The 16,802-nt window shown below is 46.9% G+C and overlaps 1 protein-coding gene across 3 annotated transcripts in view; it reads left to right on the top strand.

Annotated features, from left to right (window-relative positions):
* The window catches only part of Card11 (caspase recruitment domain family member 11), a 124,009-nt gene that overhangs the window by 85,108 nt on the left and 22,099 nt on the right, over positions 1–16,802 (top strand). For all 3 annotated transcript variants that reach the window (XM_021232972.2, XM_005079968.4, XM_021232971.2), the window contains exons 4-11: positions 3,097–3,234; positions 4,564–4,889; positions 8,272–8,451; positions 9,822–9,974; positions 11,018–11,143; positions 12,087–12,284; positions 13,908–14,084; positions 15,804–15,855. In XM_021232972.2, the coding sequence (XP_021088631.1) occupies positions 3,097–3,234; positions 4,564–4,889; positions 8,272–8,451; positions 9,822–9,974; positions 11,018–11,143; positions 12,087–12,284; positions 13,908–14,084; positions 15,804–15,855 (1,350 nt within the window). The remainder of the gene's footprint in view (positions 1–3,096; positions 3,235–4,563; positions 4,890–8,271; positions 8,452–9,821; positions 9,975–11,017; positions 11,144–12,086; positions 12,285–13,907; positions 14,085–15,803; positions 15,856–16,802) is intronic.

Below are 16,802 nucleotides of genomic sequence, written 5' to 3'. Positions count from 1 at the left end.
GCAGCAATTGCCACCGCCTATGAAACCTCTGGGAGGGGCCTGGAAAATCTCCTGAGCTTCATAATGCCTAAGTCTGGGCATTTGCTTGCCTGAGCATCCCTGGTCCTCCCTCCAGGTTGGAATGTTATACTTGGAGGAAACAACATGAGTAGATCGCCCCCTGCCTTGTCTAAAGTGTGCAGAACTCAGAATCAATGAACTTAAAGGGGAAGGCACACATTTTACTTTTACAAACAAACCTACAGTGACATTCAGCATTGCCTTACATTATGAGTGTCAGCAGGCAACAGATCACACTACTGATTAGTAACACCTGTGACTTTGTCAACAGTAAAAACAACAGGGAGGTCTGCATCCTGTCACCGTCCTGCAACTGCCCTCATGCGCTATTTTCACTCATCCCTGTCGAGAGCTTACTGCAGTCATTAGACCTGTCAAGAGAACTTGTTTAATGCAATAATAAAGAAACTCATTTAGTACCAAATCACAAACTCCTTTAATATTTGAGAGATGTATTTTATTATACTTGGGTTCCTCTGTGATCTGGTGTATGTAATGTTTCAAAATGCTATTTTGCTGGGAGATGCTGCTATGTGTTTGAACACCTGCCTAGAATGCCCCAGTAAGGGGCCAAGGGTGTGGTTCAATGGCAGAGAGTTTGCCTAGTATGCCCTGGTTTCCATCTCCAGCACCATAAAAATATATATTATATGCTGTTCTGAGAGAAATCCATGGGCTTTCTAATGGTTCATAACACTTGCTCAACTATATTGTACTTTTTCATGTACCCGTATTTGTGTGTTCATCTCTGTACTGGGCACCGGGTCACACTGCACAGCGTTTTTCTTTCTGTGGACCACAGTTGGAAGGGTTTGGAATTCCCCATCCCACAGCAGGGCTGATGACAAGTGGTCGGCATGCTTCCACTGTCTCCTGTATCCATGGAAGCCAGCCTTAATTATGCACAGCATGTTTTCCCACTAAGCTTGGATGCCACTTTGGAATCCTTTACAACACAGTGCTCCAGGCAGCCTCAACCAAACAGTCAAGACTGACACACAATGAAACTGATCCTTTCTGTTCTAGGAAAATGGTGGAGTGTTAGGAACCCCGAGGGAAGTGATATCTGAAAATATTTAAAGAAAGACCACGCAGTATAAACAGTAAGAAAATCAGCAATCTTCTCCCTCGTTTTTGTTGATGCAACAAAAACCTGAAGTGGGATAGTTTTGTTTTTGTTTTTGTTTTAAGTATGTTTAACTCAGTTTTGGCTCAGCTCTGGTGAAAGACCTCTTATTTATATCGTGGATGAGGAAAAGATAACATCACCAGGAAGACAGAGGGACTTTTCAGGAGCACAGCCCTGAATGGCTTTAGGATCCCCCTACCTTGTAAGGTCCCACCACTAAGTGTCTTCTCTAGAATTCAGGACCAAGCTCCTGACACATGAACCTCTGGGAGGACAAAACAGAATTCAAACCATGGCAAGTAGGATGGATGCTAGAAACTGCTAGAAGGATTCCACATAACAGTGTCTCCAGGATGTGTAATATTCCAAAAGAACAGATCTGTGCCCCTTTCCTATGACTTTCCCAGGCTTATACATATATTAGTTACCTTTCCAACTGCTATAACAAAATACCTGACAAGAGGCAACTTAAGGGAGGAAAAGGTTTGTTTTGACTCACAGTCATAGGTGACTCATTACATCATGACTGGTCACATTGCATCTACACACAGAAGCTGAGCATAAGCAGGAAATGGGGCGGGGCTATAAAACCTCAAGACCCTCCCCCAATGACTGTCTTCCTCCAGCAAGACTCCACCTCCTAAAGGTTCCACAACTTTCCCAAACAGTGCCACCAGCTGGGAACCAAATGTTCAAACATGCAAGCCTTTGAAAGGCATCTCATGTTCAAACCATTGCTTGCAAATCCTTGTCTTCCCACTCTGAATCTTAGGGAGCCAGGCATTGTTATACCATAGACTCCCAATCTTCTCCAATCACAGGACAACTGGTGCCTGAATATTTAGGTTTTTTGTTCTACTTTGTGGGATTTGTTTTTGTCTTTTGTGATACTTGAAGATCAAAATCAGAGTCTTGCATATGCAATGCAATTGCTCTACCAGTGGGCTACATCCCCAGACCTTTCATGGTTCATTTATATGGTTCATGGTTCATAGCATAGTAGATATCTTTGAAACTTCTGGTTTATGGCTCTCTCTGGCAATAAAGCCATCTCTCCAGATTTTATCGATTTATTGACACACTGAACATTCATGGACTCTGCCAAGGACCCAGCTCTTTGATTTGCATTGTCCAGACTCCCTGATATAACTCAGGAATGAGAAAATTTGATGAGACTTTGGGTATGGAAGGTTGTGTTTTGATCCTAGGGCTGGGGAGGCAAAGACAGGCTGACGCTCACTAGCCAGCCAGCCTAGCCTGCTTGGCATACTGTAGGTCAACCAAAGGCCCTGAATAAAAAATAGGGAGTGTCTGAGTCATTGTTCCCCCATTATATGCTAACACCATTTAAACCCCTCTATATAGGACATTTATATGACTCACACATACCTCAAGCCTCAGAGATCATTGAGAAAGAGGGAGCAGAAAGAATGTAAGAGTAAGAGCCAGAGGTACAAGATGTCAGAAAGAAAAAAAATAGTATTTGCCAGACATGACAGGGGCATTGCACCATGAATTCTCAGTAGTAAATGAGAGACTCTGTCCCAAGTAAGGTGGAAGACAAGAGCTAACACTGGAGGGTTTCTCCCCACACACACACACACCATAACACAAAAGTGCCCACATGAAACACATGCTCACATGCACTCACACACAGACACACACACACACCATGACACATAAGTACTCACATAAACATACACCCCACACACCATAACACAAAAGTGCCCACATGAAACACACATGCACACACAGAGAGAGAGAGAGAGAGAGAGAGAGAGAGAGAGAGAAGGCTGCCTTCTTAGAGATGTAAAGGATTGTAAGTTTAGGATGAGACTCGGAGACTGGCATCCAATCAAATACATTCTCACAGTTTGGACTGACCTCCCCCTCCCGCTCCCCCACAGGCCGGTTGTTGGACATTCTTCACACCAAGGGACAAAGAGGCTATGTGGTCTTCCTGGAGAGTCTAGAGTTCTACTACCCAGAACTTTACAAGCTGGTGACGGGAAAGGAGCCCACTCGGAGATTCTCTACCATTGTGGGTAAGTGGCTCTGCTGCCAGGAACGTGGGGACTCTATCGGAATGGTGTGTATGTGTGCGCGTGTGTGTTCCTCAGAGGGATAGTGACATGATGGACTCTTGGATTGCCCATCGCTTACTTTAACTGATGACACAAGACAGGTGATGGGGACAAGCTGAAGCAAGGGCTCACGAATCACCCCTCCAAACAGTGCTGTAGTCATGGCACAGTTCATTCTACCCTCAGTCTTCCCTCCTACGAGGTCTTGAATCAGTTTACTCTCTACATCGTGTCCAGACCCCAAGATCCCATCAGTAGCCTTTACCCATCCAAGACTTGCTGTGGTGGACTTGCAGTTCTCCGCTGTCACCTTTGTCAACTTAGACCCAAGACACAGCCTGTAATGTGACCACAAGGTCCCTACATACTGCATGCTCAGTATTTCCAGCCTATTCTCTGCCCCTCCTCTCCCTTCCTGTGTCTCTCCCTCTCTTTCTAAAATTGTTCCTCTGCCCCTCCAAAACTCCACCTCTGCCTCCCCATATGGCACATACTCAAGATCACCGTGCCTATACTGTGTGGGATCCTCATGGTTATACTGTTGCCATCATTTGGTTTTTTCTTTAAACATCTGTCTTTCTTACTATACAGTAAGGTCTACTACAGCCAAGGCCTGTTTGGCTCATCTTGAACAACACCCCTCCACCCGCCTAGCAGGAAGTAAGGGCTCAGTAAATACCACTATCCAGGTCTGGTAGTACAGGCTCATAACCCCAGATACTTGAGAGGCTGAGATAGGTAAATTGTAGGTGAAGGCCAGGCTGGATGACTCAGTGACACTTTATCTCCAAAATGTTATAAAGCACTGGAGTTGTAGCTGAGTGCTATAGTTTGATCCTCAGCATTGCAATAAATAAAATGTTGGCAGGTATATTAGTTACTTTTCTTGTTCCTGTAACAAAATACTAAAGCAATTGAAAGAAGGAAGGTTTCTTTTTTGAGGGTACAAGTCCATCATGGGGAGGGCATGGTGGCAGGAGCATGAGGTGCTCAATGGTATTGTATCAGCAGTCAGGAAGCAGAGAGAGATAGATGCAGGTGCTCAGCTTACTTTCTCCTCTTTGTTCAGATCAGGACCCCAGCCTGTGAGAGGTGCAGCCTCCAGTTAGGGTGGGCCTTCCCACCTCAGTTAACCTCCTCTAGATAACCCTTCACAGATGTGCCCAGCGGTTTGCCTCCTAGGTGATTCTAGATCCTGTCCAAATGGCAATGTAGACCATCACAGTGAGTGTATGAGTGACACCATCCCTGCCCCACACCTCAGGCCTGACTGGGTACCCCTCTCCACAGTGGAGGAGGGTCATGAGGGCCTCACGCACTTTCTGATGAACGAGGTCATAAAACTGCAGCAGCAGGTGAAAGCCAAGGACCTTCAGCGCTGTGAGCTGCTGGCCAAGTCCAGGCAGCTGGAGGATGAAAAGAAGCAGCTGACCCTGACACGGGTGGAGCTGCTCACCTTCCAGGAGCGGTACTACAAGATGAAGGAGGAGCGGGACAGCTACAATGATGAGCTGGTTAAAGTCAAGGATGACAACTACAACATAGCCATGCGCTACGCTCAGCTCAGTGAGGAGAAAAACATGGCCGTGATGAGGAGCCGCGACCTCCAACTTGAGGTGGGGATACCTGGGTTCTGGTTGAACTGAGGGGAGGGGAAAGAAATGTCCCTGGGGCTCAAGACCCCTAAAGGGTCATATGTAGACATGTCACACAGCCCTCCCCCAACTTTGTGCCACAGACAAGCAAGGGGAGACAGAGCGGACAGGACACAAGCTCTCAGACTCTAGAGCCCCCCGTATACCAGTGTATTTCAAGCCAATAGACCTTAGCAACTTAGTCGTCCACCTAGATACACTCTGCGCATTTGCAGACACATGCATGATGGTCAGAGGGTGCTGAGCCCATGTACACGCTGAATATCTTCAGGTTCATGCATAAAAGCTCACAGGAAGCTATGGAACCTAGATCCACATTGAACATGTACAGACACGGGCACATAGACCCTGTGCCAGAAAAGATGAGAAGACATTGCAGACTCGGGGCTGAAGGTGTGTTGAGGGGATGCAGGAGATCCAGGGCAGCATATTGTGATGCCCACAAAACTTAGTGAGAAGATGGGTAGCACCTGTCAGGTGGTGTAAACTCCTGAGAGCCTGCATTCGAAATGCTCAGCATGCTTGCTGGCACATGAGGTAATCAGTATGTTTATCAGGGAAAAAACACTGGCCAAATGGTTGATCTATTTAATGAATTTACCTTCTAAGTGGAGAAGACAAAGGAGATTTGCTTCATTTTAGCTTTTTGTCTATCTGTTTGTTTTTGTTTTCCTGAGACAGGGTTTTGCTGTATATCCCAGTCTGGCCTTGAATCTGCAATCCTCCTGCCTCAGCATAAATTCTAGGATTACAGGCCTGTGCCACCATGTCCTTGTCTTCCCTTTGGTTTATTGAACCCACCATATTCCTAGCCGTGTTCCAGGGGTATGAAGCTTAAAAATAAGATGCCTCCATCGAACCCCAGGAAAATCCACCTGATTGTTTGAAATGTATCAAGACAGAAAGAAGATAAAGTCATGCATAGGAGTTTAGACCTGTAATCCCAGTGCTCAGGAAGCCGAGGCAGGAGGATCACAAGTTTCCACGCCAGTTCAGCCTATGCTATGTAACAAAAGAGCAAGACCATGTCTAAAAGTAAAAAGGAGGCTGAAGAATGAGGAGGGAGTGAGGGATGCTGGTTATCGCCCCCACCCCAGGTGAAGGGCACACCATGGGGAAACAAACAGACAGAAGGGAAGAGCAGAGAAAGCGCTGTGAAACACCCTCGTCCAGACATTACCAGCCCACTGCACTCTTGAACTCCCAGTGGTTCTGATTAAATGCCCAAGATTGGGCCCATCAACATCTCGCCATGAAAGGGGGAAGGGTTCTTAAGGAGCTATAAACAGTCCATGGTTTCTGAAGGGGGGGAGATATTTCCTTCACTAGTGTAGCCAGTGGTAAACTATATTCCTGCCAATAACCCTTCACCTCTTCCCCTACAAAACAACCCTAATGAAACTCACTGGGTCCCCCCAAAAGGGGGAATCTAGTTGGGAAGAGGAAGGAGGTGAGCAAGAGTAGGAGGGGACCAGAGAGGTTAACTGGGTGAATATGATAAAATAAATAAATAAATAAACAATAAAGGGTATGCATGCATGAAAGTGTCATAATGAAACCCATTGTCATGTATAATTAATACATGTAATACATGTAAAACAAAAAAATAAGTGAGAAAGCAAGGCATGCAAGTCAGAGACAGAAATGGGGGGTCAAGTAGGGGACCTCTTGGCTCTTTCTGTCTTCTTAAATGGCTGGAGAAACAGTGAGCCTGAAGCCGAATGAGCAAATGGCACAAAAGGAGGAGGAGTGTGGTGTGGGTCCAGATCACAGGGGCGCCGTAAGAACTCTGTCTGGGATTTATTCCCCTGGTGATGGGAAGCCACTGATGGATTGCGAGCTGGGACATGACAGCTGATTTATGGCTCAGGAGGCTTGCTCTGGCTGCCGGGTGGAAAGCAGACTCTCAGGATATTTATTAAGCACCTGCCATGAGTAAGACACTATGCTAAGCACTGCAGGGGGACACAGGGATAAATAACCTGGGCTCTGCTCAGGTCACGTACAATTTAATGAAGTAGAATGGTCAGTAAACAAGCAGTGGGAATTCAGGTGGATTGAGTCTTCATTTCAGTTAAGAGCATGAAGCCAGACATAGAGGGTGGATGCTTACGCTCCCAACACTAGGGAGAATGAGGCAGGAGAATCACAAGTTCAAGGCCAGCACTAACTATAGAACAAGTTTGAGGCCAGCCTTGGTTACATGAGACCTTGCCTAAGAAAATAAGGAAAGGTTAGAGAGATGGCTCAACGATAAGGAACACTTGATGCCCTTCCAGAGGACCCAGGTTCAGTTCCCAGCATCCTCATGGCAGCTCACAACCATCTGTAACTCCAGTGTCAGAATATCTGATGCCCTCTTCTGGCCTTCATGAGCACCAGGCACGTATGTGGTATAGACACACATTCAGACAAAACATTCATAACTATAAAGTAAGTAATTTTTTAGGACATTCTATCTTCCAGAGTTCAGATTTTCATTTCTGACTTTATGGCCTTGTTGGCTATGGCCCCGGAGATTGGGGATTGTTTGTTGATTTGGTTGTTCCTTGGTTTTGTTTTGTTTTGTTCTTCATTTGTACCAGATGATATAGGAAATGGTATCTGTGCTCTAGGATTGTTGAGATAACACTGTCAGTCTTTAGCACAGTAAGTCACAGGAAGTCTGGAACAACCTGAACTTCAAAGATGCTGAATAGGAATTGTTTTCTAAGGATCAGGAAAAAAGGCCTCTGGGCTGTCTACTTGGGATTTGGAAAAAATCAGCCTGTATCAGAGACTTAGAAGTTTGGAAGGAAGGAAGGAAGGAAGGAAGGAAGGAAGGAAGGAAGGAAGGAAGGAAGGAAGGTGGGAAGGAAGGATGAACAGACTGATAGATGCACAGATGAATTGATAGACAGATGGATGGATGGATGGATGGATGATGGACAGAGACAGACAGATGGACAGGCAGATGTTATAGATATTAGGGGTTGCATTGTTGGGGAATGCATATGCAGGTATGAATGTGTGTAAGTGTGAAGACCATAGGACAATTTCAGCTGCCTTTTTTCAGGCACTACTCACCTTGTATTTTAAGATGGGACTCTTACTGGCATGTACCTCACATAGTAGGCTAGGCTGGCTGGTCAGTGAGCCCAGGGCTCTGCCTGTCTCTACCTTCTTAGCACCTGGATTACAAACATGTACCACCATGCCCAGTTTTTGGTGCAGGCCCTAGGGATCCAAACTTGGGTCCTTATGCTCAGATGCCAAGCACTTCGGCAACTGAGTCACTTCCTCACCTCTTTCCAACATCTCTTGCCAGCTGTCCTCACCCCTCTGTTAACACGGATATTTTTAGATCGACCAACTCAAGCATCGATTGAACAAAATGGAGGAGGAATGTAAGCTGGAGAGAAATCAGTCCCTGAAACTCAAGAACGACATTGAGAACCGGCCAAAGAAAGAGCAGGTCCTGGAGCTGGAGCGGGAGAACGAGATGCTGAAGACCAAGATCCAGGAGCTGCAGTCCATCATCCAGGTGAGAAGCAACGTCCTTACATAGGCGAGCGGGAGGCAGGGCAGGGTGGGCATACCTGCTAGAGCATGAATAAGCCCCAGCTTACTAGCTACAGTGCCACAGGCATTGCATGTCAGCCTTGGAACTGCACATTCTCCCATTGGAAAGGAGGAGTGACTGCAAACCCTCTTGGCAGGGGTTTGACATTATAAAAAAGGTATTTTTGTTTGGTTGTTTTGGGGGGGTTGAGGTTTTGTTTGTTTGTTTTAGAAAACAGGCAGGGTTTTTTGTTTGTTTGGGGGGTTTTGTTGTTTTGGTTTTGGTTTTGGTTTTGGTTTTGTTAGGCCTAGTTGTGCAGGTCTATCATCCCCGATGCTTGGGTGGCTGAGGCTAGAGTATTGTAAGACTGAGGCCTCCCTAGGATAACAGAGTGAATTCAAGGGAAACCAGAGCAAGTTAGTGAGATGTCTAAAATTTAAAATATTTAAAGAGGGATGATGATATAGTTCAGTGGTAGAGCCCCTGCCTAGAATCCCCCAGTGAGGGGCTGGGGTATGGCTCAGTGGTAGAGCACCTACATAGAATCACCCAGTGAGGGGCTGAGGGTGTGGTTCAGTGATAGAGCATCTGCCTAGAATCCCTCAGTGAGGGACTGGGATGTGGCTCAATGGTAGAGCACCTGACTCAGATGCCCAAGGCCCTTGGTTCAATCCCCAGTACTGCTGGTAATGCCTTGAATATTCTAGGAAAAGTCTCTATCACTGAAATCCATCCTCAGCCCTTATTATAGGTAATAATACGTACAGAAAAAATGACAAATGAGAATATCATCCACATGGAAAACCCAACTCTGGGAGAAGAGAACATTCAGGAAACCTTAAAGATTCCTAAACACTCTACTGAATATAATTCCCTGTGCCCCCTCAAGGCCTCCCACATTTGTTACTTTGGAAATGTGTGGTTACAGAAGGAAATCATCACTAAGGGTCAATGCTTCAAAATATATCTGCAAGGGAAGAAAACATATCTCCATCCTTCTAGAATGATCCCCTACAACTGGCTGGGGCAGAGATTGAGTCCCAGATTCACAGGATTTGGTTAGTTGATATTTCGGGGGATGGCTGAATGCAGAGGTGTCCCTCTTTCTTGTCCCCTCTGAAGTGTCTTGAGGAGCCACAGATGTTTCTTTGGGCTCCAGTAAGAACTGGGATGAAACAATGGGCTGGGGATTCCCTGCTTCTTTACAGGTAATAAACTCAAAAAAAAATGATAATAAGCTGCCAAAAGACCCAAGACAATCAATACCCTGGGGCATCTGCTTCCTGCCACAAAACCTTCTGACCTTTTGTCGCCCTCCTTCTATGCTCACCTCTGTCCCCAATGCCATCCAGGCTGGCAAGCGCAGTCTGCCTGACTCAGACAAGGCCATCTTGGACATCTTGGAGCACGACCGGAAGGAGGCGTTAGAGGACCGGCAGGAACTGGTCAACAAAATTTACAACCTGCAAGAGGAAGTTCGCCAGGCGGAGGAACTGCGGGACAAGGTGGGAGCACCATAGACCCAGGGGACTGAAGCCAGCCAGGTCCTTCCCCGGCAGCATGCATGGATGCATGCTAACAGAAATCTCTGCTATCAAACCCTGGTCTGAATTGACATCCCAGCATCCCAGCATCCACCCCCACTGTAGTTTGTAAACGATGAGTGTTAGTGTAGTCCCGAGCTCCCCTCCCCCTTGCCAGTCCAATTAAATACCAAGGATGTATCTCCATGGTCCATCCCTCAACAATCCACTGGTGACTGGCCAGCCTACTCCTATAGTCCCTTTTGATCAGATAACTGGCAATCAAGACCAAATTAACACATCAAGTCAAGGAAGGGATAAGCCAACTGCAGGCACTAAGCAAATAGAGCAAATAGCCATTGGACTGGGGAAATGACTCAGACTGTAAAGTGCAAGCATAAGGATTTAGATTCCTGGCATCCATTTTTAAAGCCGGGCATGGTGACACACACCTGTCATCCTAGTGCTTGGGAAGTAGAAACCAGAGGATGCCTGGGACTGGATGACCAGCCATCCTTGCCCTATCAGTGAGCTCCAGGCTCTGTGAGAGACCCTGTCTCAAGAACAATAGGATAAAAATAACTTGATATTGGCCTCTGGCCATGTGACCCCTCATTCACACATGGATTTGCATGCATGCACATGCACTCATGCACACACACACACACACACACACACACACACACACTCCACAACACGCACACGTACCACACACACATACATAACATGCACACTCACAACCCACATAACACACACACACACATACATAAAACCCACATAACACACACACACATACATAAAACACACATAACACACACACACATAAAACACACATAACACACACACACATACATAAAACACACATAACACACACACACATACATAAAACACACATAACACACACACACACACATACATAAAACACACATAACACACACACACACACACACACACACACACACGAAGCTGCTATCCTTAACCTATTGATGGCTTATTACCACATTGCTCTCTCCCATTGCTGGCAGTACCTGGAGGAGAAGGAGGACCTGGAACTCAAGTGCTCAACCCTGGGGAAGGACTGTGAAATGTACAAGCACCGCATGAACACAGTTATGTTACAGCTGGAGGAGGTGGAACGAGAGCGCGACCAGGTACAGTGCCGCCCTGGGCAAGATGGACCATGAGGCTGTCCAGCAGTGCCCATGGCACATGGAGTCTATTTGACTGTGGTCTGTGGCCATGTGGTCCATGTCCCTGACCACACAGAGCTTCCTCATGAATCCATCTTTTCTGTCTCAAGCTCAGAGATAAATTCCATTCCGGGACAAAGGGGTCATAATACACGGGCCTTAGGGGATCATGGGAGCCTGAGCTGCGCCCCCAGTGGCTCCCCCAAGAGAACACAATGCTTACCTGGTCTCTTTGGTGAAATGAGGAAGTTAAATCCCAGTTCTGTCACTCATAAAGTGTATGTCCAAGGCAAGGTATCACCCTGAAGACTCGGTGTCCTCATATGTAAGATGGGATTGGTGTAGACCCTGAGGGAGGGAGGGTACAACACAGCTCTTCACAACCATGCCTGGTACATGGCAAGAGCAGGTTACACAGCTGTAGGATTGCAGAATGCTGAAGGGAGAAATTGGCATGTCCAAGCTTCAGGGATAAGCTGAGTGTGCTAGTGCAGGCTAGCCTTCTCAGCATTTAGGAGGCAGAAACAGGAGGATCATAAGCTGAAGGCCTGCTGAGACTACAAGAGTGAGCTCAATACCAGTTGGGCAACTTAGTAAGACCCTGCCTCAAAATACAAAGTAAGAAGATAGCTAGAGATGGAGAAATATGGTGGAATGTGTGCCTAGAATCTCCCAGTGAGGAGCTAGGGTGTGGCTCAGTGGTAGAGCACCTGCCTAGAATTCCCCAGTGAAGGGCTGGAGTGAGGCTCAGTGGTAGACCCTACGGTCGATCTATAATATCTCTCGGGGAAAGGAAGGGAAATGCACAGTGGTCCCTTTGCTTGACATTTGGACTAGAGTTAATGCATATCTCTGACCATGCTTTAGTTCACTTGGGATGAACTCATTAGCTCTTCCTTGGCAGGCCTTCCACTCCCGAGATGAGGCACAAACTCAATACTCACAGTGCTTAATCGAGAAGGACAAGTACCGGAAGCAGATCCGTGAGCTGGAGGAGAAGAACGATGAGATGCGAATTGAGATGGTACGGAGGGAAGCCTGCATTGTCAACCTGGAGAGCAAGCTCCGGCGCCTGTCCAAGGACAGCGGCAGCCTCGACCAGGTAGGCGTGGCCAGCTATGTCCCCATACCCACAGCTGGGCATCCTTCAAATTCCTGCTGATGGCTGACCAGAGCAACCCCATCTCGCATCACCATCATTGTGTCCCCTGCCCTGGACTGACCACCTTCTGGCTGAGTGACTCAGATCACTTTTCCAGGTTGCCCTGCCTGTCTGTGGACCACAGCCAGCAGTGAGCCTTCCCTCGGCACTGTCTGGTAATATGGAAGGTCATCATGATTAAGACACCCTGTGCTTATTAAAATCTCTGGTGCCCATGGATGAAAACTCATTAGTAGACAGTGAGGTGGGTGCAGATTGCATCTCCCAGGAGCCCTTGTGACACCTAGAAATGAAGGAATGCCACTGCCATCCCTTCGGGTGACATGATTGCAGTAGCTGAGCATCTCCAGACTCTGTCCTAAGCAGAGGCTGCACAATCCCATAAAAATACCACAGCTCAAGCTGGGAAGATGACTCCCAGCCAGGCATGAGAAGCTGAGTTCAATCCCCAGAGTATGCATTTAAAAAAAAATAAAGCCAAGCATGGTGACACTCACCAACAATCCTAGGGCTGGCCAGGTGGAGACATGCAACTCCCTGGAGCTCACTCGCCAGACAGTCTGTACTATTGGGTGAGTTACAGGTCTAAGAGTTACAGGTCTGATGAGAAACTCTGTCTCAGAAACAAAAGGTGATGGCATTGGAGTAATGACCCCAAAGGTTGCCCTGTGACCTCCACATACTTATACATGCACACCTCACCACACATGCAGAAACACTACACACACACACACACACACACACACACACACACAGAGGAACTACCCTGATAGAAAGTGCTATGTAATTAAATCTTCATTTTCAAAGAAAGGGAATACAGAATCAGCAGTTGGGCATAGGCAAAATCGTGGCATCTGAACAGGTTGCATATTTCAAGTTCAAAGGCATCATGAAACTCAGAGGAGGCCTTCTCGTTTGGGTTCCAGAAAGACTCCTTACTTGGGGAGTTCTGGAGGTCACAGGCTCCACCTGGGAGGCCCTTAGTCTGACTTCCCATGGTCACATGTGCCACTCGGCTTCCAGTCTTGCCAACATGCCTCTTTATCTGGGAGACCTTCCCTGACCCCTGTAGTGGAACTCAGGAGCCCCTGTGCCATGATTTCATCCTGTGGACATGACAGTGAATAATTTGTGTGAGCCCCACCCAGGCCCCACTATAGCTAACCCAGCACTAAAACACAAGCCTCCTTAATGAATAACCTCTAGATGTCTTCAAGAAGCTGGAGTTCTCCCACCATACTGGGCAAAGAATAGTACAGATGGCATTCTAGCCCTAGAGATGGCATGAGTCAAGACCAAGGGACAAACGCAGCCATCAGGTGGCCAGCAAGTAAGGTCCCAGCTGTCTATTGGACTGGGAAGCAGGAGAAATAGGAAGAAGGGACAAACCTAATTCAAGGCATGCTGACAAGCCATGGCATCCAGGCAGATATTTGGGGAGTCAGAAAAGAACAGCCCAGGCTGAGTGTCAAGCTTGGGTACCCAAGGGGAAAAAATGGACTGTCAGTCAATCTCCCTTATGCCTATTACCAGCTCTCCCTCATGCTCATCCCTCTGCCTCAGAGTCTTCCTAGACACCTTCCTGCCACCATCATCTCACAGAACCTTGTAGATACCAGCCCCAGGACCAATGGCCAGGAAGCAGATGATTCTTCAACCTCAGAAGAATCTCCTGAAGACAGCAAGTACTTTCTGCCCTACTACCCACCCCGACGCCGGATGAACCTAAAGGGCATCCAGGTATCCAGGGGCAAGGGTGGGAGGCAGATGGTGGCATGGGAGCCCCAGGCAAGTAGGGATGGCACCTGGCTCTGCTTGGGTGTGAGTTGACCTGTTTTATCCCTGGAAAGAAATCATGCCTGCTTGTGATGTTCATTTGTTTTGAAAGCAAGAGTATGCATGGGAGGATTGTCTTCAGATTCCTTTCCCATGCCTGGTGTTAGGAGGTGATACCACAACAGAAACCCTGTCACTTTGGTTGGTGCCCAGGGAGAGCCATGACATGTGGCTGGCTCTGAGAGAGTTCATGAGTCAGTGGGTAGGTGAATGTGAGGATGGATGTGTAGTTATATTGATTGATGAATGCATGCATGAATGGAAGGTTAGGCAGGTAGGGGGATGAAGGGCTAGATGAATTGGAGAATGAATGGCTGATGGATGGATGGATGGATGGATGGATGGATGGATGGATGGATGGATAATTATATGGGTGGATTAATGGATGAATTAACGGTTGGTTCCATGAATGAATAGGATGGTGGGTGATGGCTGGCTGGGTAGATGGATGGATGGTTATAAGAATGGATGGTAGACTGATGGATGAGTAAGTGGGTGGATGAATGGATTGATGGATGAAATGATTACATGGATAGATGGGATGATAGCTGTATGAGTGGATGGAAAGACGGGGATTGTATAGTTACATGGATAAATGGTAGATCGGTGACTGGGTGGATGGGTAGTTGGGAGGGTAAGTAGATATGTGAATAAACAAATCATTATATGAACGTTTAATGAATGGATGAATAGATGGGATATGGATGTGTGGATGGTTGGATGGATGGATTTATGGATAGATGGATAGTTTGTTACATGGATGGATGATTGATGAATAGATGATGGATTGATGGGTGGGTATATGAATTAATGGATAGGAGGATGAATGACAGGTGGTTACATGGATGAATGGATAATAGATACATGGATGGACAATAGACTAATTGATGGATGGATGATGAATGGATGGATAGATGGATGGATGGTTTGGGTTTCATGGATTGATGATGCATTGATAGATGGGTGGTTGGTAGACTAATGTGTAGATAAATAGTTACATGGATAATGGATGAATGGGTAGATAGACGGATGGTGGTTGGCTGTGTGAATGAATGTGTAGTTACATGGATAATGGATGGATGGATGCATAGATGAATGGATTGGTGATAAATAGATGTGTGGATGGATAAATATTTCCATGCGTGGATGAGTAGTGCATTGATAAGTGAGTGGATAGTAAATGAATGGGTAGATAATTATTAGTTCATGGGTAGGACCACCACATCAGGGCCTAATTATCCCTGCCTCTCTATGCTCATGGGAGATGGTAGCATATGTGACCAAAGGTGACAAGCAGCTTCTCTGGAGCCCAGCCACTCATGGAGGTCCCCTGCACTTGTGTCATCTTGGCATACAATGCTCCTGTGCCTCAGTATTTTAGATCCCTGTTCAGGGGCTCCCTTGAAGGAGGTTCATCTGAACCATCAGTTGGCTGATCCAGGCCCTGAAGTGGGGGAGGCCACATCTTGTCCCAGATGCAGGAGACTAGCATCACATGTGCGGGCCAAGCAGCTGTGGAACTAGCGGCTTGTTTTATTTTTCTCTTAGCTGCAGTGACGTGTGTATAGGGCCTTGTTTGATTTGTGTCCTCTGTCTTGTATCTTCCCCTCCCTTCTCTTTCAGCTGCAGAGAGCCAAGTCCCCCATCAGCATGAAGCAAGCATCTGAGTTTCAAGGTTAGTGGGCTGCCGGAATCCTTTTCGCCCTTGCTCATCTGTCACTCTGCCTCTCTCATTCCATCTGTTTCTCCCTCTGCAGTGACAGACCCTGCAAGTTCAACCTGGGCTAGGCCTCAGGGGTACCAGGGTGGTGAGCATCAGTCAGTAACTCATGCTCACCGTCATTTAAAGTGTGCAGTGGTCTGTGCATTGCCTCTGTGGCTCTCTTGGCCAAACAGAGCATCCTTAATTAATTTATGTTTTTGCATAAGTATTTGTGTGATGTCCATGTGTGTGTGAATGCACATGTGACTTTGCATGTGGGAGTCTTCATCAATTGCTCCTGAACTTTATTCATTGAGGTAGGGTGTCTCAGTTTAACCCAGAGCTCATGGATAAGAGTAGTCTAGCTAGCTAGCCAGGTTGCTCATATCCTGCTTTCTGGGCACTGCAACTATAAGCTGGCTACTGTACGTTCTAAGCATGTACGTGATTGCTGGAGATCCAAACTCACCCTAAGCTTTGAACTGAGCTCATCAACCATCAACAAAGGGACCTTTGACCTTCCTCATCCAAGATACTAGCTGGCAGTGCCCAGCTGTGTGAGGCTGCCAGTCAGGCATAAACTCCTGGCTCTCCAAGGCACACTGTCTTCAGGACTCCTCTCTAGGCATCGCACCAGCTCTGCAAGGGAAGGTTTGCAAACAAACAAAGCTCCTGCTATATGGCAGAGGCTGAAAGGTTTCATTCAGAATGTACCCCACAGCGCATACACCCAGAGCAGGGTCAAGTGTCACCCCAGCTGCAGGGAAGATTAGGACATTGATTTAAATGGAGCCTGGAAATGGGAGACTAAGTCCATGGATATGGGCTGTGCAAAGGGAGAAGCAGAGAGAGTGGGGTGAACCAGGGAAGCATGGGGTACAAAAAAACGAGTAATGAGAGTGTGACCTCAAACAAAGAGA

The sequence above is a fragment of the Mesocricetus auratus genome, unplaced genomic scaffold, assembly GCF_017639785.1.
Source record: "Mesocricetus auratus isolate SY011 unplaced genomic scaffold, BCM_Maur_2.0 Super-Scaffold_100008, whole genome shotgun sequence".
In the NCBI taxonomy this organism is placed as follows: Eukaryota; Metazoa; Chordata; class Mammalia; order Rodentia; family Cricetidae; genus Mesocricetus; species Mesocricetus auratus.
The sequence above is the reverse complement of the archived record's forward strand: the minus strand, read 5'-3'. Positions and strand labels throughout refer to the sequence as shown.